General features: G+C 44.7%; 4 protein-coding genes and 1 long non-coding RNA gene across 6 annotated transcripts; 3 read left to right on the forward strand and 2 right to left on the reverse strand.

Annotated features, from left to right (window-relative positions):
* Window positions 1–1,077: 1,077 nt before the first annotated feature.
* Window positions 1,078–4,530, forward strand: LOC136961858 (transmembrane protein 42-like). Its single transcript, XM_067255337.1, has 3 exons — window positions 1,078–1,358; window positions 2,053–2,199; window positions 3,121–4,530. Exons 1-3 carry the CDS (start codon window positions 1,182–1,184, stop codon window positions 3,262–3,264), a joined length of 468 nt encoding a protein of 155 aa, XP_067111438.1. The 5' UTR covers window positions 1,078–1,181; the 3' UTR covers window positions 3,265–4,530.
* An 857-nt stretch (window positions 4,531–5,387) lies between these two features.
* LOC136961856 (palmitoyltransferase ZDHHC3-like) lies at window positions 5,388–13,419 on the reverse strand. 2 transcript variants are annotated; one of them, XM_067255333.1, is made up of 7 exons: window positions 13,097–13,419; window positions 10,849–11,177; window positions 10,481–10,605; window positions 9,269–9,365; window positions 8,978–9,059; window positions 8,616–8,746; window positions 5,388–8,410 (listed from the first exon to the last, which is right to left on the reverse strand). In XM_067255333.1, the coding sequence occupies exons 2-7, from the start codon at window positions 11,149–11,151 to the stop codon at window positions 8,252–8,254; spliced, it is 897 nt and encodes a 298-aa protein (XP_067111434.1). In that variant the 5' UTR covers window positions 11,152–11,177; window positions 13,097–13,419; the 3' UTR covers window positions 5,388–8,251. The 2 variants fall into 2 exon arrangements, with proteins under 2 accessions (XP_067111434.1, XP_067111435.1); XM_067255334.1 differs by lacking the exon at window positions 13,097–13,419 and having other exon boundaries at window positions 10,481–10,639; window positions 10,849–11,171.
* LOC136961859 (uncharacterized) lies at window positions 5,388–17,199 on the reverse strand. Its single transcript, XR_010878875.1, has 2 exons — window positions 17,125–17,199; window positions 5,388–5,799 (listed from the first exon to the last, which is right to left on the reverse strand). It is a non-coding gene; the product is annotated as an uncharacterized lncRNA (long non-coding RNA).
* On the forward strand, window positions 12,600–17,742 carry exosc7 (exosome component 7). Its single transcript, XM_067255336.1, has 9 exons — window positions 12,600–13,194; window positions 13,830–13,982; window positions 14,177–14,278; window positions 14,491–14,585; window positions 14,739–14,904; window positions 15,363–15,433; window positions 15,824–15,947; window positions 16,314–16,469; window positions 17,593–17,742. The coding sequence occupies exons 2-9, from the start codon at window positions 13,926–13,928 to the stop codon at window positions 17,695–17,697; spliced, it is 876 nt and encodes a 291-aa protein (XP_067111437.1). The 5' UTR covers window positions 12,600–13,194; window positions 13,830–13,925; the 3' UTR covers window positions 17,698–17,742.
* Window positions 17,743–18,512: 770 nt separating this feature from the next.
* Window positions 18,513–20,091, forward strand: LOC136962408 (tetranectin-like). The gene is made up of 2 exons (XM_067256183.1): window positions 18,513–18,740; window positions 19,263–20,091. Exons 1-2 carry the CDS (start codon window positions 18,527–18,529, stop codon window positions 19,532–19,534), a joined length of 486 nt encoding a protein of 161 aa, XP_067112284.1. The 5' UTR covers window positions 18,513–18,526; the 3' UTR covers window positions 19,535–20,091.
* The last annotated feature ends 269 nt before the right edge of the window (window positions 20,092–20,360 follow it).

Here is a 20,360-nt window from a genome sequence, read left to right on the forward strand (position 1 = left end):
CCGAGGAAAATACGTTGATGACTGAATCGATGCATCCCCACAACCAGTCAGTGGAATTTCAAAGCTTTGACAACGACTAGAAGACTCTCAGTACCAAGCAACTGATTGCGTAATTGTGAGGAAGTGAGTTACAGCTGAGATTAAACTGTTGTATCTGTCCGCTTGTGGGAATGTGATCCACAACAGTGACCCGACAATTTATTTACTGACATTTATTCTTAATCTAGCTAATTAACATCAAATATAATTTGACTAAAATCAAAATATGTATGAACTGCAGTACCTTCTTCATGTGTTTTTGGAGTTAGATGTACATAGTCTGGCTTATCTTCTGAGAGCTCCAGCAGTCTGAAGGGCAGAGATAGGGTCTGGACTGAGTGGCCCTCCACTTGTTGCTGTGATGAGATGTTTTTAGGTAATGAACCTTCATGGTCCAGATCATCAGTATGCTGCAGGGACACAGGGACTTTCAGCCAGAAGGACTCCATAAAAGAGAGAGAGAGAAGAGGGGGGGGGAGAGAGAGAGGGGGGGAGACACAGAGAGACAGAGAGAGGGAAGGAAGGAGAAGGGAAGGATAGAGACAGAGAGGGGAGGGGGGGTAGAGACTGTCTGGATCAGAGTGATACTGGACCTGATATATAGCTTTGCCCCATTTCATTAGAATGGATCTAGCCCCTCCACCCAACATTAATGAAGCCAAGAAGAAAAAGCATTATCCAAAATCTCGTCTGGCTAAATTACTGTTTGATGATGAGAATGAAGGGACATCTGGCTTTTCATTTAATTGTATATAAATTATATAATAGCCATTGTATTAATTTGACAAATTTAGGGCAATTATCGTAATTCATCATAATTACGCTAATTGATTGGGTACAGCCATTGTGAGGCACTTAAGCCACAAATCAATGTAATGGGCGGTTCGAAACAATCCATTCACGAAAACGTATTTCTGAACGAGTGGAATTCCTGTTTAGAAACTACTTATCCCACAATGCCACACAAACGCTGTTGTCCAACCGTTGCATACCTAGCCGCCAACTGTGTGTTTTGATTGGTGTGGCTGCCACCGGACGGTTGTTAGTAAGAATTGCAGCAGATCTTCACCAGCAAGACACCGCTCATGCTTGTAGCTATAGAAATGTGATGGATTAGAAAATTATGTGCTTCGGTTGTCATCATGTTTCCCGGAGTTTTCTATGCATTGCTTGCGGGTTTTCTAGGCGCCGTCGCGTCGTCGTCGGCGAAGCTGTCTCTAGGAGCCGATTACCTAAAAGGTGTATGTGAAACCGGAATGAGGACGTGGGGAGAGCAGCGGAAATTTAGACAAGCGGACGAAACTACCGCTTGTGACTGGGTGAGGCATAGCCACAGTTTAAGATCTTGAATTATTCATACGATGGGATTCGGGTGTCTTTGAATAATGTAGGTATCACTGTGCCCGCCGAGTAATTTCTCAACGAAGCAGGAAGTTGGGAGGTTTCCAGTGTTGAGTTTAGCGCCTTTGGTTCCGGCTCGCGTGTTGAGCAGCATCACCGTCCGCGTCCTTCCCGGGACAGACGCATCATGTCGTGCTCGTGCTGTACCCGCGTGCCAGGACGACATTGCAGCCTTGTAACCTAGTGTTTTGGCATGTATCAGATATTTGTGTTATAAACTCACAAAATAACCAAATACAGTTTGTTTAATTAGTCAAATCTGTCACGTGAATATCTCGTTTAAATACGCCACTTTCCTGCTTTGACTAAATGACCTTCAAGGCGGTCGGCACATATTTTTTAACTGCCATAATTTAACGGTTTACTAATAATTGAAATCTTAAATAGCTACAGCAGATTTTGACAAACGATACCGACTGCAAAAGGGCCCTGACATCTCAAATACAGCCGTTAAACCGGCAGCAGCCAGTTCAATTTACACCAATGGAGTGCATCCCCTGACAGTTAAAACCTACAGTTCATACAGTTGCAGACATGCTCCACGGATGTGAATCTCCTTGACCGTTCCAGCCCGCATTAATCTGTTAACCCCCGGCTCTCGTCTTGTTCCAGCTGCACATCCCGTTGCGTCTTCTGTGCGGTGGCCTGTTGTTCACTTGCAACGCCGTGATGTGGACGTTCCTGGCCAAGGCCCTACGGTACTCCTCCTCCTCCACCCAAACTACTGTGACCACCACGGCCTCCAACTTCATCTCCTCCGTAAGTATCTCTTTAATACCTTCACCTAGTAACAATACATACATAGGGAGTCAGGTGGCTGAGCGGTGAGGGAATCGGGCTAGTAATCCGAAGGTTGCCAGTTCGATTCCCGGTCATGCCAACTGATGTTGTGTCCTTGGGCAAGGCACTTCACCCTACTTGCCTCGGGGGAATGTCCCTGTACTTACTGTAAGTCGCTCTGGATAAGAGCGTCTGCTAAATGACTAAATGTAAAATGTAAATGTAACAATATGTCACTTTACTACTATACTACTCTATAGGGCTGTATGGTGTTAGTTATACTCGGGTAACACAGTGCTGTGAGTATATGAATACCTATAAACAACATATGTAACTAGTTTAGCACACTATAGTGCTACGTACACAATCCTCTGTGAGTATATACTACCTTTAACAATGTGCGGTATTGTAAAGTGCAGTACTACTTAGACTCTGGTAATGAGGCACTGTAGCATCAAGTACTCTGTTCCCACACACTTACAACCTCACATTCCCTCCTTGTGTAGTAAATATTTCATAACAGCTACAAATAGCAGCCCCGTAGAGAGTGGTGTGTAACCTTAACTAAGAAACTTTGTGTCCATGGAACTCTCTGGAGTCTCTGTGGAGGGGAACTTACTGAACTTAATAATTTAGTCTTGGAATGTACCATTTTAAGTACATAATATGAACCGAAATGACATGTCTTTAATAGAATCCCGAAATGGGGATTCCAAACAACACATTTAGCAGTTGATTCCAGAAGATGTAAAAAAAAAAAAAAAAAAAGTATAATTACAGTCACAAGTATGCACACATACACACACACAAACCCAAAACATGAATTACATTTTTACCATTTCAGCTGAATGTTTCTGACTAATAGCCACTGAATAATTAAGTACATTTATCTTTACTCAGGCATTTCTTGGCCAACTAATCTTCGGGGAGACCCACATTACGTTGTGGTGGGTGGGGGTCTCTCTCACTTTCTCTGGCCTCCTGGTGCTGCAGAGGGCCTCTCCTCACGACGGGCAGAGAGTTGTTGCTAAGAAGAACGAGTGAACTGACACTCATACCAACGGCACAACTCACCGGGACAATTCACTGGTGAAGAAGAGAGATAGGAAAGAAATAATGAAAAATAATAATAGTAATGCAATCTTTCTGACGATGTATCAAGCATTCCTTTTTCTTGGGTGAGTGGATGTGTAGGTCTTTGGGTAAAGATAGTCACTGTCAGATAGCTCCCAATGAGGATAGTATTTTGAGTTTGAAGGCAGGTGAAAGAGTCATCTGCCAGGCATGCACTCGTTTGTTCCCCATTGAAATGCCGAGCGACTTATTTCACAAAGCTTTATTTTATATCAACATGTATTTCGTAAGATAACGACACTCACTGTAAAGTCTCTCACCACCGTGTTGATGCATGTTCAAGGTGATGTTTGAGCTGAGTCTGTGATCCAACCGAAACAAGCCGTAGCTTGTTCATTTACCTATTCAAGGTTCTCAAAGATGATGACACACAGCTATGGCCGTACCGTGTCCCGTCAAGGATGTAACCTATCAAAGAGCGCCACTAGTTTGCTGGATTGTGTCGACATTTGTCCTTGCCTCGATGACAGATGTTTGCAATTTTCCTGAACCCAGATAAATCACACCAAAGTGTACCAAAATGGCGATCAACTACTAGGATCCAGACGCCATCTATGATGGTCATGATATTAACTAATGTAATTCCATTTGACCTGACCTTTTCGAACATAAAAATAAGAAGATTGCAACTAAACCTTATTTAAAGAGTCTTTGTCGTTATCAGGGTTGGCACTAAATTGCCTTCCTGATGAACCTTTGCCAGCAGCTTATTCCTCTGTAATCTCCTTAGTTTTACAGTGAAAACCTGATCAAAACTAATCTTGCTCCTGAAGAAGGCACAATCTTTCCTTCAGTGTCCCTGGAGAGGTGAAGAGGCTCCTGATCACTGACAGGCTACTGTCCCCGCTTGGTTCTCTGCATGCTCCTCCTCCAACTATGATCTCCAATACTCCATAACACTGTGACGTGAAATATCGGGAGGGCTCTTGGAGTCGGAACAGCAAGAACGACGACAGTTGCAGCTGTGGAAGGGAGTTTGGTGTTCCCCGACAGCGATCACACTTTGCTGTTGTTTCTGATACATATCAATCCTCATATGCATGCAACATTAAATGGTAGCTATAACAACTGTAGCTATGAGGACTCCGTATCCAGCTGATCGCACACTATGAAATCAGTAGTCTTTCCAGCTGCAGCCTAGTCTGCAAGTTTCGTATTGTGTGATTTGAAATACAATAGAGTACTTCCCTGGAAATGTGATTATATCTATGCTATCGAGCTATCTGTTCAGGAGACACTCGTGTTGATGTTTCTCCAGTTAATCGCTCTGGATAAGAGCATCTGCTAAATGACTAAATGTAAATGTAATCAGATCTGCGACAAATACTATTTAAATCCTCACAAATACTCTTTGATCGTTTGCTTGTGCCTGCTTGGAGTCTTAGATAAGTAGTCATGGTGCCTGAGGTCCATGTCGTTGGATCTACCAGGCAAGCTCAATCAAGCACAGATGGAAGTATTTGATAGGAATTAAAATACTATCGGTCTGCTGTTTCATCTGAGGTTTAAACCTGTGAAATCCACCTTTAGTTTAGAGGAGAAATCACTGGATTGAAGTAGTATCATTTCATGAATATTCACTTTATTTACACTTCATGCAAGAGTTGATTGTTTATCTATATGTAACCATATACTGTGTGGATATAAACTATTAAGATTAGACAAGGAAGCTTATATTATACATATAGTGACCTTTAAAGCTGTGTGTTTTCAAGATAATTCCAGCACAAGCAATCAAAGTAAAGCAAATGCTGTACATACACAGTTTACATTAACAAGAGCCAGAAATCAGTTAAACCTCAAATGGTTACTTAAAAAAATAAAATAAACACTCATTGTTACAAAATGCCTCAGTTATAGTGTTTGGTAAGGGGTCAAGTATCAGTAAATGTAAGGCAGATATTAACACTTGTAACAGCCACGTGTCTGCACACACTACCAGAGATTGGGTAAACCAAGGTAGTGACGTGTATGCACTGATGGTGTGTCATATCTTATGTACAATGTTGGAAATTTACATTTGTAAGAGTGTAAATATTTTCTATCAACAGAAAAAAAAAAAAAAAAACGTTTTATGGACATGTAATAAGTTGTCTCATACAAGTTTGAGATGCACAATGTTTGAATAATGATTGAATAAACACCTCATCAAGAATATTGTCACAGCCAGTCTTTTATTGCTGTGAGCTTGACAGCGTATTCACCAACTGACTGGGTTGTGTAGGAAGAGGAATTTATAAAGTATTTAGACACCAAGGCCACAAATCTGACAGTTATATCTGATGAGCTGCTGGCAAAATATTTCTCTTAACAAACTGTCAAAACATTGCGCAATCACAACCCGGAAAAATACAATAAACGATTTGAGAAGACCTTTACATTTTATTCCATTTTCGTACGAAAGTAAACGAAACAGATATACTTTGCATTCAGAATAACATATTTCTTTAAATAGAAGCACATGGTGAATAGCTTCTTTTTTCTTTTCTTTTTACAGCAAATATTTGTATGTGCGTACACAAACACTGAGGGAGACAGCAGTATGAGGAATGTGTTCAATAGGAATAGCTCAGGCAGATCAATAGATCTCATGTCCAAATCCCCCCCACCCACCCACCGCTGTACTGAAAATCACCTCAGAGAAAAGCATCTGCTTAATGTACACATCATAATCATTTCCCTTCTGTGTGAGTGTCTTAAACCACCCCCAACATCTACAAGCTGGCTCAATGACATGAATCCCAGCTTGTCTCCAGCATCACTCAACACAAAGATGGCAGCTAGCTAGCTGTCTTATCTCTATACAGTAAGATGGCAGCTAGCTAGCTGTCTTATCTCTATAAGGTGAGGAGAAATGCCACGGACAGGAGAAGAGGTATTAAAGTACTTAGTTATGAAGGGAAAATCACATGGGTCTGTTAAATAATGCTGGATTTTACAAGGTAGAGGGCCATCTGTCCAATCAGATTGCAGCGTTGTGTTGATTATTAGTGTGCAGACATATTACGTCAGGGAGTGTCATGTCAGATTGGGACACAAAAACAGCATTTTGGATCGGAGTGACCGTGAGATCATGGAAATTGACATTTATTCTTCATATGTGGCACTTGAACTCAATTTGAGATCAGTACGTTTTACAGAAAAATCTACACTACCTCTTAAAAGCAGCCTGACAGTTGATTTTACTTTCACTCATCTCAGGAACATGGATAGCAATTGTTTTCATTTTAAAATCAACAGAATTGGTCGAAACACATACAGAACACAGGAGCATGCATGTCTTGGCTCAGCACGGCATGATCAACACTTTCTTCCAAGACCTGTGGCAATGATAGTCAGTTATTTCTTCAAAGAAAGACAAGTCTTCCAGACAGCCACACAGAACCCCTTGACAATCAACATGGTACACCCCATCCTAAAAAGAGCCAAACCATTCACGACATGCACGGGGGGGGGGGGGGGGGGGGGTTTGAGATAAGAGTTAGGAAAAGATCTCCCTCTGTAAACCATAAATTTGGCAACATAAATGTTCTCAAGCTGACAAGAATGAAGTCCTTCTATTTCTTTGTCAAAAACACATCACTCTCCTTCTGTCCATAGTAAGGCTGGTGAACACACAGGGTTTACTGTGGGATCATCCTCTCGGAAAAAAATTGTTTTTTTTTCCGGACATAAATGCTTCTGTGATCAGTCCTATCTGTGCCATAACAGCTCTGTGCCTGTCTGCGAAGCCTGGCCGCCTACGACTGTAGTGTTGCGCTCCACACATTGACATTCTCTTCTGGCTTGCCCTTTCCAGGCCTCGATGCACATATTTTTCATTGGGCTGAGTCAGTTCTACAAGCCGCCCAGTCCCTTGATACAGAACCAAAAGCAAGCCTCAACTATCGATCATTCACAGATATACCAGCCAGACTCACGTCACACAGTGTGCTGCAGAGCTCACAGTTAGAACCATGTTGAGCTCAAATGTCAGGCTGGTACAACCGACAGGCCTACTGACTAGCTGGCTTGTGGACAGGTTCCGTCCAAGCCTGACTGGGTTCTAAATGGATTCTGTCTGGGTTCTGAACTCCTGAACAAGTTCTGGTCGAGCCTGGTTGGGTTCGGGCTATTAGATCAGATAGGAAAATGCTTCTACCTCAAATGGTAGCGTTAAGGCAGAGCTGCAAAACTATTTATTTACTAACTGTAACTAACAGCCAACTGACTACTTTACTGAAGCAAATCAACTGCAGTATGTCGGCTAAACACTGTGCTATTGCTCAAATCTAACATTGGGCATTTACAGGCTGACAGCAAGGTGTTACACAATTTACATGACGAAAAACTGATCATGTACCGCTTGCTTTCTCGGAAGACAAAATACTTTGTTTCCGAGCTTTGCTTTAAACTGGAGAACAACGTTGATTTCTGCCCCTGTGATGATGTTGTAGAGTCCTCGAAACAGGAAGTGACTATGTACAGGGAATACTTTAGGTTTAGTGTGTCTCCACAGAGCAGGATCCTGGCCTGTCTGCAAGTGCTTTCACAGTCATACCTCCTGAACGTGAGAAACGTTGTGAGAAAAATGGTTGTAAACAGAAAAAAAGTTATAATTCCACATGGCTATCACGAGTCATCCTCAAGCCAAAAGAGAGGAAGAAGGCAAAACAAAAAGTGACAAGATTTTTTTTTTTTTACGTTTTCTTTTTTTAAAACAAGCAAAATGCCAACCAGACAGTTCAATCAAGAGCACCCTGGAAATTTAAAATGATCCAAATCACAAAAAAGTAGAAAATGGAGTTGTCAGAGTTTATGCTTGGTGAAATCCAGGAAGACTTGTACGCATCATCAGTCCACCCAAACAGCGGCTGACTGTATGTACAGAACACACTGCGAGCTTAGCTTCCGAACCTCAGACGATGTACTGCGATGGGTCCGACTTCCCGTGGTCCGGGGTAGCGAAGGGGCTGAGCCACGCTATAGAGAAGGGATGACCAAACACCACCTTCAGATTCATCCACTTGGTCTTTTTAGCCCATTTCCTCTCCTCCTTCTTCAGCTGCTCAATGCCCTGTACGGAAAACAACAGTTATGAACTGAGGGGGGAACTAATGATATCCAGCACATCTTGTGTTGTATGTGTGTGTGAAAGTGAGTGTGTGTGAGAATGTGTGTGTGTGGTTGAGTGTGAATGTGTGGTTGAGTGTGAATGCGTGTGTGTTAGTGCGTGTGTGTGGTTGAGCGGTTGCCGAGGCGAGGAGTTCGTGTCCACTCACCGTCTCGTCGGTGCAGATGGAGTGGACCTGAGTTCCGAACATGACGGAGGTGAAGATGAGGAAGAGGAGGCCCTCAAAGCAAAGGAGGATGAGGAGGATTACGGTCGCCGGAGGAGAGAAGGAGCTGCACTCTGGGAACGGAGAGGAGGAGAATCGTAGGGAAGGGGATATGAGGAGAGGGGAGGCGAATGGATAGGAGGAGAAGGGTTGGGAGGAGAGGAGAAGGGGATGGCAAGGAACAAGCTTTAGACGGGAGGGGGGGATGATCCAACCTAAAACGCCACAGAATCAAGCAAACAGCACGCGTGTCCACACGTCACAGATCCCGAGCCCAGTCGGACCACAGCCAGCCTGCCACTTACTCGTCCAGTCTTCCTCGAAGCAGAAGATGAAATGGAAGGCGACCATGACGAGAGAGTGGAGGGATATCAGCGCAATGTACATCTGAGAGGGAGAGAGAGAGATCATTTTGTGAAAGAAGTCATTTGAGTCTGCGTTAAAATGCGTTACGGATACCTGAATAGTAAATAAGAAAAAGGACGTCTGCTAAATTATTTAAATTAATCAAGCAACGATGTTCTTGATGTTGTGACAGGAGTGAGAACTTGTGTCTGCTGGAGGATGCTGGGAAATCTATGAACTCAGCAACTCACAGTGAAAAGTACAAAGTATTTCTGGTTGCTTTCCCCAACGCAGTTGTTCACCCAAGGGCAGTGGTGGTCCATCTTCTTAATGCAGCGTTTACATACACTGAGAAGGGAACACACACACATTACTATGCATGAAAAGAGAACATGAAAGCAAAAGAGAGCCCCAGATGGCGGGGGCCTGACAGATGTAGGTCACATCATGACCTACACCCTGCTTACTCTGTGTAAGAAAGATTAGGCAGAATGCATACCTAAATAACAGTGAATTAAAGCACGCCCCCACACACACACACACCAAAAAAACATCCACACACACACCTCCAAACACACACGCTTCCGCTTCAAAACACACATTCACCCCCAAAACACACACACACAGGGCTGCAGAACACACACGTGTGCAGCTGTAGAAATAGTGACAGATGACAAATCTCACATTGATGGACGGGAGAGATAGAAAGAACCCACTGATCGGGCTGGTTTGGCTGGTTCTATTGGACAGAGTCACAAGAAAGATATACATACAGTTTGACTGAGCTAGCAAGCAGAATGATAACCCAACCTTACCCCCTCACCCTAAATCATCTAGCAATCAATACTGGAGTCAAACACAGTGCTGTCCTATTACCAGACTGTCATAGAAGTTGAAAACAAATAAATAATACCCATGCCTGGGAGCCTGTATTTGATCAGACCGGGACACAGAACCACCCAACATGTATATATACTCCCAGTATATACACAAGCTTTTTAGATGTTGTTGGCATCGTCGGTTATTGCCACTCGTCCTGAAGGCAAATCCCTTTTCAATTCATCTCATTTGTGTTTGCTCTTTTCACCTGTCCAAGTGCCACTGAAGGTTCCCAGGTAGAAGGGCTTGTTAGCGAGCTGCTGTCTAGAGAGGCCTTCAGCTGAGAGGCAACAAGAGTGGAAAACACGTCACAGAGAACTCTGGAACAAACAGTAATATTCCCAGAGGCACTGCCTCTGCCTCTCCTAGGCTCTGCCTCTCTGGGTCTGCCTCCACTAGACTTTGCCTCCGTCTGTCCTAGACTCTTCCTCTCCTAGGTTCTGCCTCCACTAGGCTCTGCGCCTCCACCCTGCAGTAGCACTGATGTTTACCTGCAGTGATGGGCTGTGTCTGGGTGTTTACCTGCAGTGATGGGCTGTGTCTGGGTGTTTACCTGCAGTGATGGGCTGTGTCTGGGTGTTTACCTGCAGTGATGGGCTCGGTCAGGTTTGATGCTGCAGCACTTTGGACACTTGTAAACCACCTGACCCGGCTTCAGCTGAAGACTCTCAATAAACTCCTTGGTGGCGTTGCCCTTAGGAACGGCCCCCTGGAGAGAGGGAGGGGGGTCAGGACAGAAGGCCCTGAGTCACTCAAACTATCAAACAAAAATCAGATTTTTTAATATTTAAGTAACATTGATAATTCATATTCCCTCAAACAACTATGAGAGTGCATGCTATTGCTGTCGAGAGAGCTTTTCGGGGGTTTATTAAGAACGAAATGACAGACATTCTCCACAGACTGACAAACCGACAGAGGAGCGGAGAGAGATAGGACCGAAGAGGCTCACCGGGTCGGTGCACATGGCCCGGGCGTGAGAGGCGAGGGCGAGGAACGCCAGGGTGTTGAACAGCGCCCCGTTGAACAGGCTGTACAGCACGCTCTTGGCAGGAAGCAGCATGACAAACACCACCACGAACTCGGCGTAGAAGACGAGCATCCAGGTGATGATGCCACACACCATGCCGCAGCCATCGCGGATGAACCACATGGCGTTGGAGCGGGACCGCAGGGGGGGAGGAGAGCAGTGCTCGGGCCTCAGGTAGCCTGCTTGCCTCTCGATATCCCTGCTGCGTTGGCCCGGACTCTTCATCCTACCACCTCAACCCCACCCTCATGCTGGGGAGGGGGGGGGGAGGAGGCAGGGAGAGAGGTGGGGAGAGGGAGGGGAGGGAGATGTGGGGATGAGAAAGAGAGAGATTCCTCAAGTCAATTTTTCAGTTTTTTCTGGTTAACATATCACAATATTAGATGAAAGAACAAATGAGGGGAGAAGTAATTTACTTCTCTTTTTCAGGCATTATGTATCAAAAACTTACAAAAAAATAGTTTGCTGGGTGCAGCTGCTATGAATCCCAAAAAACACAAAAGTTTTCCCTTAAATTCAGTTAAAATAAGAGGTCAGGATTTACTCCATTAATGTGGCCAATTTCATAGGATCTGCAGTATAATCTCCCATGTATGTCCGCTAATTAGGATTAACCTACTATTGTAGCCCCAGACCAGGGTATCATCCCAGTACACACAACCAAATCTGGAGCTTATCGACCAACACATTTCTATAAATCTGCCAACCCACCGTGAGTAAATCTGAGCTGGCCATATTTGAACACAGTGTGTTAGTCATCATAGGGAGTCAGGTGGCTGAGCGGTGAGGGAATCGGGCTAGTAATCTGAAGGTTGCCAGTTCAATTCCCGGTCATGCCAACTGACGTTGTGTCCTTGGGCAAGGCACTTCACCCTACTTGCCTCGGGGGAATGTCCCTGTACTTACTGTAAGTCGCTCTGGATAAGAGCGTCTGCTAAATGACTAAATGTAAATGTAATGTAATGCTAAAAATCTCCCCCAACTCTCCCTCTACGTTGCCATACACTCTGGTGAGAAACACACCAGAGTCAATAGACTTCAGCTATTATCTACTCCATCAATGACCTTCTGTGGTAGACTACTGGCGAGGTGTATTGAGACCGAAGGATTCCTGTTAGACTCAATGGAACTGATTGACTATAGTTAAGTCTCCCTCACAGAACAGGCTTTATCTGACCAATCTCTCAAAACAGAGAAGTTTAGATGACAATACTTGGATCTCCAGCAGTACAGTATCTGTAGTAGACAAGTATAACTTGTCAAACAGACTTGTTAGAGATTAACGAGCAGCTAAAGGAATTGCATCACACTTAGCTAAATCACACTTAATATCTAACTTTAGCAATATAACTTAAAATGAAGCTTCTGACCACATTATAACAGAGCTGTTTAAGAAATGACTCGTGCGAGATGTCCAGCCAAATGGAAGCGTCCATGAGTTATTTTTAATATGGACAGATAACATCCATCCATGAGAATCCAGGAGAAATTAATCTAAACATACGGAGTCCACAACAACAGAACAGGCAATTTACAGACCGGCGAGAAAATCGTTTCATAACATTAGCTGGCATTCCTCGACGTCTCGCCCTTCTGAATATGGATGTGTTTACCCCACAAGCTCCATCAGAAATACATTATGAGTGACGCACTCTCTCTACACTTAAGATGGGTTTCGGTACAAGGAAGTAGGCAGGTGTAGCATACACTTGGAGAAGTGTCAAGGAAGGATTGGTGGGTGTACAGTGTTAGCAAGATAGCCCAACTTGACAGGGAAAATACGGTCTATGGTGTCAAACATCTGTCCAGAACAGTCCCCCTTAAACCCTTTTCAATTAGACTGGATTAACTACCCTCGTGTAATAAACGTCTTAAACAGATGTTTAAACGAGAAAGAAAAAAAGATTTAACGCCCGGGAATTGGCTGGTTGCCACTTCTTGACAGCGATAATGCCAAAACGATCAGTTTAGCTAACTAGCTAGCTAGATCATATCTGCCTACCGCAGAATCTGACCACGGTCTTTCGGCCAGTCTTTGCTAATACAGTAGTAGCCTACTGTGGGTGGTACTTCCTAGCTAGTAGTAGTGGTAATATTAGCCAACTCAGCTAGCTAGCCCTCTAGCCATCAATGATTCGTGGCTAGTACTACAAGATGTGGATAAACTTACCTCTCTTTCCTCACCTGACCGAACAATCGATTGAAAGTCCTTTCTGAATGTCAAACAATCGTGGGAGGGAAAAAACCCGCAACCTTGTGTCTTAAAAGGTAAAGACGCTACAGACCGATACTAGTTGGCTGCACACCCTCCCTCTGCCTCTCCTACTTAGGACGAGGCACGCTTGTTCTTGCTGTGAAGTGACAAGGTTTCGATCGATTAAGTAGTTTATTTCTAGGGAAATCACCGCTGGTGTTACGGGTTATGCGGGACTATCAATCGTTACTGCTCGATCACCCGCCTTGAGAGCTCCAGAAAACAGAGGGGTGACAAACCAACCAGGAAGTGTCCAGCGTTCAACGCAAAGCAATGCGCAAGTTTATTCGCCGATTGAGCCCAAGCCAGTCTTCACCTGCATCAATAGGATCAGGCGTCTCCACCTTTGGCCAATTAAATAAGTAATTTAAATGTCTATCGCCGATCCAGGGTCTGCGTTGAGGTTAACATCGCGCACAGAATTTCTCTATTTTTTTTCCCTCGCCCACTTTTCAATTAAATACAATAGCTTGAGTTGTTGATTGATATAGCTCTAGATATATGGGTTGAGTTGATCTGAAAATGATTAGCTATTTTTTAACAGGTTATCTTGGCGAGTTATAAACGTTAAGCACAAACACATTTACAATGATCAACAGCTAATTAACCTTTTTACACACAATCTGTGGAATTTCATGTGTGCAAATAGCTGATGAATAAACCATCTGGATTGACACAAGAGCGCATGTTGATGATGTAGGCTGCTGGGACGCACGTGGTACCGGTAGTGTTTGGCAGCACCAGCATGGCAACTGTTCAAGTCAGTGAAGCCGAAAAGGTGTACATTTTGCATGGCATACGGGTAAGTTTCATTTCTAGTATGTATTGCTTGATTATGGCATTCAAAGGAAGTACTAAACCGGATTTAATTAAGATATATAACCTGTTAGCTCTGCTGTATTGATGCAGCCCAGTTAGCCAGCAGGCTAACCTGTAGCACGCTTAAGTTAGCTAGCGCTAGCTATGTTGTGTTTTGGTTGACGTGTTTTTCTCCAGGATGACTTGCGAGTGGATGGACGAGGCTGCGAAGACTACCGACACATGGAGATAGAGACGGACGTGGTGTCAAACACAGATGGCTCAGCCAAAGTCACACTGGTAAACACAGCCAGCCGAGATGGCTCACTATCAATACACTGAACCGGCGCTTTGGATAACAGCGTCTGCTAAACGAAGATCATGTCAAATAAATACGAACTACTTTTTTTGGCAAACATCTGTACCCTGTCCCACCACCTATTATTCAACTGCGTTGACTGCAGTGGATTTATTGCAAACATGATGAACTAAATCCGGCGGGTGTCTTGCAGGGTCACACAGCCGTACTAGTCGGGGTCAAAGCTGAAATAGGAAAACCAAGGTCTACGGTACCAGACGAGGGCTACCTGGAGTTCTTTGTTGACTGGTAAGCACTATGTCTGCAACGTGGACTTAAGTTAGTCTGATGAAACACTCTTTCCAGAACATTCGATCAAAACAGTAAATATGGATACAACCTATCTCATGGCTTAAAAGTTATTTTTCATGTTCTTGTGTCTTTCTCCCCCCCCCCCCTCAGCTCTGCGAATGCCACCCCAGAGTTCGAAGGTCGAGGCGGAGAGGAGCTGGGTACTGAACTGAGTAACACCCTGTACAAGGTGTTCAACAACAGACGCAGCGTGGACCTGAAGAAGCTGTGCATCAGCGCAGGAGAGCACTGCTGGGTGTTGTACGTGGACGTACTGGTAGGTCAGTCTGTGTTTGGGCGTGAATGTTTCGTCACCCTGGGTGGCCCAAGTGGGAGGTTCATCATCAAATTATTTTTTCCATTTGTACAGCCTGTATAGCATTTACAAGGAATGTCACAGAGGGCTTCACACACGCCCGTAGAGCTGCCCCTCAACCAACCGTAACCCGTTAGAAGACAAGGGAAAAACTCCCAGTAAAACTAATTGAGAAAAAAAAGTTAGAAACCTTGTGAGGATCAGTTCAGTGAGGGCTCCCCTTATCCAGAGACGGTTGGTGGGAGAGAGGTGCAGACCAGAGGCTGAACACAGCCATGCATCAAGAGTAGAGAATAGAAATGTGCAAATGTATGTTGATACACAGATATCCAGAGTTCCAACTCGGTACTCTGGACCATCTATGGACCCCCCACCTCAACCTGATATACTAATTGTAAGCTTTTTTCCCCCCTGCCTAGCTCCTTCAGTGTGATGGAAACTTATTTGATGGCATTTCTGTGGCTATTAAGGCAGCCCTGTTTAACACAAGGTAAGGTTCTAGCAATGGTTACCTTATGCACACTAGGTTGTTAACGTAACACATTTCCTTGTTGTAGAAAAAAATTCATAGGTAAACCTTCTTTACGTAACTTTACCCAACAAGTTAATTACTTTAGGTTTGAGTTTAGTTCTTAACGTAACCCTACTTTTTAAGTTATTTTACGTAAAACGACATGCAATGATGACTTGCCTGTTACAGGACTCTCAACACCCATGTTTACATTACATCTTCTGCTAACATATTCGAGCAAAGATGCTGATGACGCTATATCGTAAACAGCCTGCCTCAGGTTTGTTTATGACCTGCTCGCTCAGCAGAACAGGGGCATCCACCCGAGCCAGCCAATCGCTGATCTCTCCCTCTCGTCCCTCCCAACAGACTTGCCAGAGTGCACCTGTCAGAGGACGAGGAAGGGGGGAAGGAGATCGAGCTGTCGGACGACCCGTACGACTGCGTGAGGCTGGACGTGGAGAATGTGCCGTGCATCGTGACCCTGTGCAAGGTGAGGCAGCACGGTGAGGCAGCTCTCTGTGCAAGGTGAGGCAGCACGGTGAGGCAGCTCTCTGTGCACGGTGAGGCAGCTCTCTGTGCACGGTGAGGCAGCTCTCTGTGCACGGTGAGGCAGCTCTTTCTGCACAGTGAGGCAGCTGTTGCTGACCGTGCTGACACAGAGGACACGAGCAGCTGTCACAGTAACCCGCTGACGTGTGTGGTGTGGGGCGTAGGTTCGTTTGTCATATTTACTCCTGTTTTTTCACACATTTGTGTGACTGTGTGTGTGTGTGACTGTGTGTGACTGCGTGTGTGTGTGACTGCGTGTGTGTGTGACTGTGTGTGTGTGTGTGACTGTGTGTGCTCGTCTGTCTAGGTGGGCCACAGGCACGTGGTGGACGCCACTCTGCAGGAGAAGGCCTGCTCTGTCGCCAGCCTCATCATCTCCGTCACGCACAGGGGCACGGTCACCTGTATCCGCAAGCTGGGGGGAGGGAGCCTGGATCCGGAGAGCATATTTGAGATGACTGAGGTGAGTCGGTGCCGTCGTATACTTGACTCTAAGTACGTCGTCGAGTGCGTACTTTGTTCACGTCTCCTCTGGGCTTGAGTGTACGAGTACGCAACGTGTTACACCAGCAGGAACTGTGGGGCGGTAAAGCAACGGTCCTCTAGTGTCCTGCGAGATGGAAACAGGAAATGGAGAAGTAGTTGTACACGATGGTGGTGAATTTAAGAAGTTGGCGCTGCTGTTTTTGTTGTATTAAGATGGTGACGACACCTCTGTCCCCATGTTTATTGTTGAAAGTAGAAAGAAAAAATTGAAAGTAGTTTTTGACGTCTTTCCGATCAGATACAAAGTGTTGCTGAACTGCCTCCTAGCGGACATTAAACATCCGTTTAGACCGAAAGTAGGCAGTGGAGTATGTGAGCAATGCTGCTTGCGTAGGAACAATCGCACACGTTTGAGTGTGGAGTACATTGAAGCCTTTGGGGGGTTTCAACACGCTCCTCCTACACTCTCTAAAGTCTCACCAACTTAGAGAGACTTGCAGCTCAGGAACAAACCTTGTTTCCTCTACAGTCTAGGGAATTCGAAGAAATTTAGTTTGCCTCCCCTTTGTAAAACAAAGCAAAAGAACGTGTGTGACTCTTTGGTACGTGTGTTATGTTTTGTGTATAGAAACTCTTAACCCTTGTGCTGCCTTCGGGTCACATGACCCAAAGGTTCATAACGAACCATCGTTGTGTTTACCCAATTTTACCCAAAACAAATAAGAATAATTTTCTTTTAACCTTTGCAATGTGGGGGGTCTGAGACAGCCCAACGGTTAAAAGAAAATGCTTCACTTTGTATGCGGTAAAGTTGTCGCAATACGACGGTGGGTCACAATGACTGGTGGGTCAGAATGACCCATTACATTTACATTTAGTCATTTAGCAGATGCTCTTATCCAGAGCGACTTACAGTAAGTACAGGGACATTCCCCCGAGGCAAGTAGGGTGAAGTGCCTTGCCCAAGGACACAACGTCATTTTGCATGGCCGGCATTCGAACTGGCAACCTTCAGATTACTAGTCCGACTCCCTAACCGCTCAGCCATCTGACCCGAAGGTAACACAAGGGTTAACCGGTCTGCATGTGTGTTTCTGCAGACGGGGAAGCGGGTGGGGAAGGCCCTCCACGCCCCCCTGATGGAGCTGCTGAACAGCGAGGAGAGGCTGGGAAGCAGGAGACAGAAGGTCGGCTTCCTCGGCTGAAACCGGATGTTTGCATTTTTCTAATAAAACACCTTTTGTACAGTCTGTTTGGTCTTCGGTGTGTAAGGGTGTGGTTATTGCTGACGTCTAAAACGGGGAGAAAATACATGTTTGCACAAAGTGGCTTCTTCAAGATGACCAAGTGGCGTATACCCGCTGTTATGAATCTTGTGTTGGGACAGTGAGAGGCCTGGGCTTGGCCTGGCCCTGTGACAGAGGAGGTCCAGGGAGCAGATGTGGGGCGGAGTTGGTGGAGAAGGGAGAGGAGGTGGGAGGGGTGGAGGAGGGAGAGGTGGAGAAGGGAGAGGAGGGAGAAGGGAGAGGAGGTGGAGAAGGGAGAGGAGGGAGAAGGGAGAGGAGGTGGAGAAGGGAGAAGTAGGAGGAAGGTTAAATGCTAGGCTCAGTGTGTGTCATTTGGCAGTTACCATGGAGTTCCGAGGAGCGTGTCTGGTGTGTGTTTTGCTACTGCTGGTTCACGGTTCATTCCAGCAAAGTGTTTCAAGGAAGAAAACTGTGAAAAAAGGTAGGATGTTAATTTAGGAGATGATTTTACACATTTAAAAACAAAAAAGTACAAAGGGTGGGTTGAACTTGCGACCTCTTCTTCTGCAAGTCAAGGTGAGGAGATATCAACTCTAGTCATGAGTGGTCTATTGTTTTATCTTCATTATCCATGAAAAGATTTGTTTGCGAACATAAAAGTACATGTGTAGTTCAGTGGTAGAATATTTGACGGCAGATTAAGAAATTGCAGGGTCAAGTGCCCCCACACACACATACACTTGTGGCTTTGTTTAAAAGCACCTGATAAATTATTATTGCATAAGGGATGTATGACTCCGAGCTAGAGGAACACAACACAGGAAGGACGTCTTCAAGGGGTGTTTATTATTATTATTGTATGTGTAATTTGCATGTTTCTGTCCACACTATAACCCCGTTCCTGCTAGATGTGGACCCCGCCGTAGCGGGGCTGCAGAAGCAGATTGATGACATCGTCCAGGAGTTGAATCTGCTGAAGGAGAACCAGGCGCTGCAGACAGGTAAGATTCACATTGTCAAAACAAGGACACGTTTCCTAGACGACAGACGATAATAAGGACAAAGTCTAAATAAATCAATATTGTCACACCCAAAACACAAAGGGCTAATTGTAGCCTACATAGGCTACACGATGTGCACCCTCTACATTAAAGTTGGGAATATGCTACTGGTATGATTGTTATAGGGCGACTAGTCAATGCGCCCCAAGTCAAATCCAACCATATGTTACGAAATGTGGTCGGCTTCTCTTATAAACTCAACCCAGATGGGCAGCATTATTTGATATATTTTGATCTGTAAAGCATATGAAAAGTATCCAAATGACAATATAACCGAATACTACATGATTGCACAGGAGAGTTAAGCTATAAAAGGTGTGATGTTTAAAATGCATGGATCAAGGGTGTCCAAAATAGAAGCCTTAGGCTTTCTTCAACCCCACATTTACAACCTAAACTTGTAGGCATGTTTGACGTGTCTCTAAATCTAATCATCTACCCATCCATTTGGCATCTCCTCAGTCTGTTTGAAAGGAGTCAAGGTCCACGGGAAGTGTTACCTGTCCGACCCCGTTAAGAAGCATTACCACCAGGCTAACGAAGACTGCATCGCACTGGGAGGCATACTCAGTTCGCCTACGTCCGCCAACGACAACGACCAGCTGAGCGTCTACGTCCGCCAAAGCATTGGACAAAACGAGCAAATCTGGTTAGGTGTCAACGACATGGTGAAGGAAGGAGACTGGAAGGACCAGACAGGCCTCAGCATTCTGTTCAAGAACTGGGATTCTTGAACATTCCGGTCCCCACAACCGAACGGAGCCCAGTCCGAGAACTGCGCGGTGCTCGAGGCCAAAGGCGGGAAATGGTCCGATGAAAACTGTCGCGAGGAAAAGGCTTCTGTCTGCGAGTTTAACATAGTCTGAGGAGAACAGATATGATAGCGTCTTATCTTGGGCTTTAGCTGGCTCTTTGTCCTGCTTTTTTATACCTTTCTGCACTCTCAGCTATAATTGTCCCTGATAAGGGGGTACATCAAAGTAGGTCTAACTGTTAATTTTGTTTTTGAGGAGACCTCAGCACATGGCACTTTTCCAAAGCTGACACCAACATGAAAGGTGACAATTGTCTTATAAAAGATAGCCTAGCACACGTTGACAAACAGATTCAAGAGACATTTCCTCTAGACCTGTACAAAACATGAAAAAAAAGAATATTTTACACGAAACTGAATCCTGGTAGACTTCTGTTTTAGCCTATCCTTTTTTCTCTAAACGAAGTTTAACTCAGCGCTAGCCTTTTCAAGTGTTTTTTCACAAAGTAATGTCTAGCCTGTTGTAAACTGAAAGAAGTAGCCTATAATGTAATAAAGATATATAAAACGACAAAATGAAGTATTGGTTAAAGACAAAGAAATTAAGTGAGAGGAACAGTTTGTGAAAGAGACTAGGCAAGCACTGCATCGTTTTTGATGGACTTGGCATCTGCTTTGACCGTTTCCCATAACAATAGTGGCCATTGGATTGAAAATCTTCCACACCATCGTTTTACGGTTCAGGTTCCTGTGGTTCAAGTCCCAAACCTACCAGCTAGGATTAAATTCAACTGTTCAATCAGAGT

The sequence above is a fragment of the Osmerus mordax genome, chromosome 18 (genome assembly GCF_038355195.1).
Source record: "Osmerus mordax isolate fOsmMor3 chromosome 18, fOsmMor3.pri, whole genome shotgun sequence".
NCBI classification, from domain to species: Eukaryota; Metazoa; Chordata; class Actinopteri; order Osmeriformes; family Osmeridae; genus Osmerus; species Osmerus mordax.

What these genes read in the sequence shown, in the direction of transcription:
- LOC136961858 (XM_067255337.1), top strand. Translation starts at nt 1,182, where the DNA reads ATGTTTCCCGGAGTTTTCTATGCATTGCTTGCGGGTTTTCTAGGCGCC. An exon ending in AAACTACCGCTTGTGACTGG is followed by an intron (nt 1,359 to 2,052) that starts GTGAGGCATAGC and finishes GTCTTGTTCCAG; the next exon opens with CTGCACATCCCGTTGCGTCT. An exon ending in CCTCCAACTTCATCTCCTCC is followed by an intron (nt 2,200 to 3,120) that starts GTAAGTATCTCT and finishes ATCTTTACTCAG; the next exon opens with GCATTTCTTGGCCAACTAAT.
- LOC136961856 (XM_067255333.1), bottom strand. Translation starts at nt 11,151, where the DNA reads ATGAAGAGTCCGGGCCAACGCAGCAGGGATATCGAGAGGCAAGCAGGC. An exon ending in GACCGAGCCCATCACTGCAG is followed by an intron (nt 9,366 to 10,480) that starts GTAAACACCCAG and finishes TTCCCTTCTCAG; the next exon opens with TGTATGTAAACGCTGCATTA. An exon ending in CTTCGAGGAAGACTGGACGA is followed by an intron (nt 8,747 to 8,977) that starts GTAAGTGGCAGG and finishes CTCCGTTCCCAG; the next exon opens with AGTGCAGCTCCTTCTCTCCT.
- exosc7 (XM_067255336.1), top strand. Translation starts at nt 13,926, where the DNA reads ATGGCAACTGTTCAAGTCAGTGAAGCCGAAAAGGTGTACATTTTGCAT. An exon ending in ACATTTTGCATGGCATACGG is followed by an intron (nt 13,983 to 14,176) that starts GTAAGTTTCATT and finishes GTTTTTCTCCAG; the next exon opens with GATGACTTGCGAGTGGATGG. An exon ending in TGTTGTACGTGGACGTACTG is followed by an intron (nt 14,905 to 15,362) that starts GTAGGTCAGTCT and finishes CCCCCTGCCTAG; the next exon opens with CTCCTTCAGTGTGATGGAAA.
- LOC136962408 (XM_067256183.1), top strand. Translation starts at nt 18,527, where the DNA reads ATGTATGACTCCGAGCTAGAGGAACACAACACAGGAAGGACGTCTTCA. An exon ending in GAACCAGGCGCTGCAGACAG is followed by an intron (nt 18,741 to 19,262) that starts GTAAGATTCACA and finishes GCATCTCCTCAG; the next exon opens with TCTGTTTGAAAGGAGTCAAG.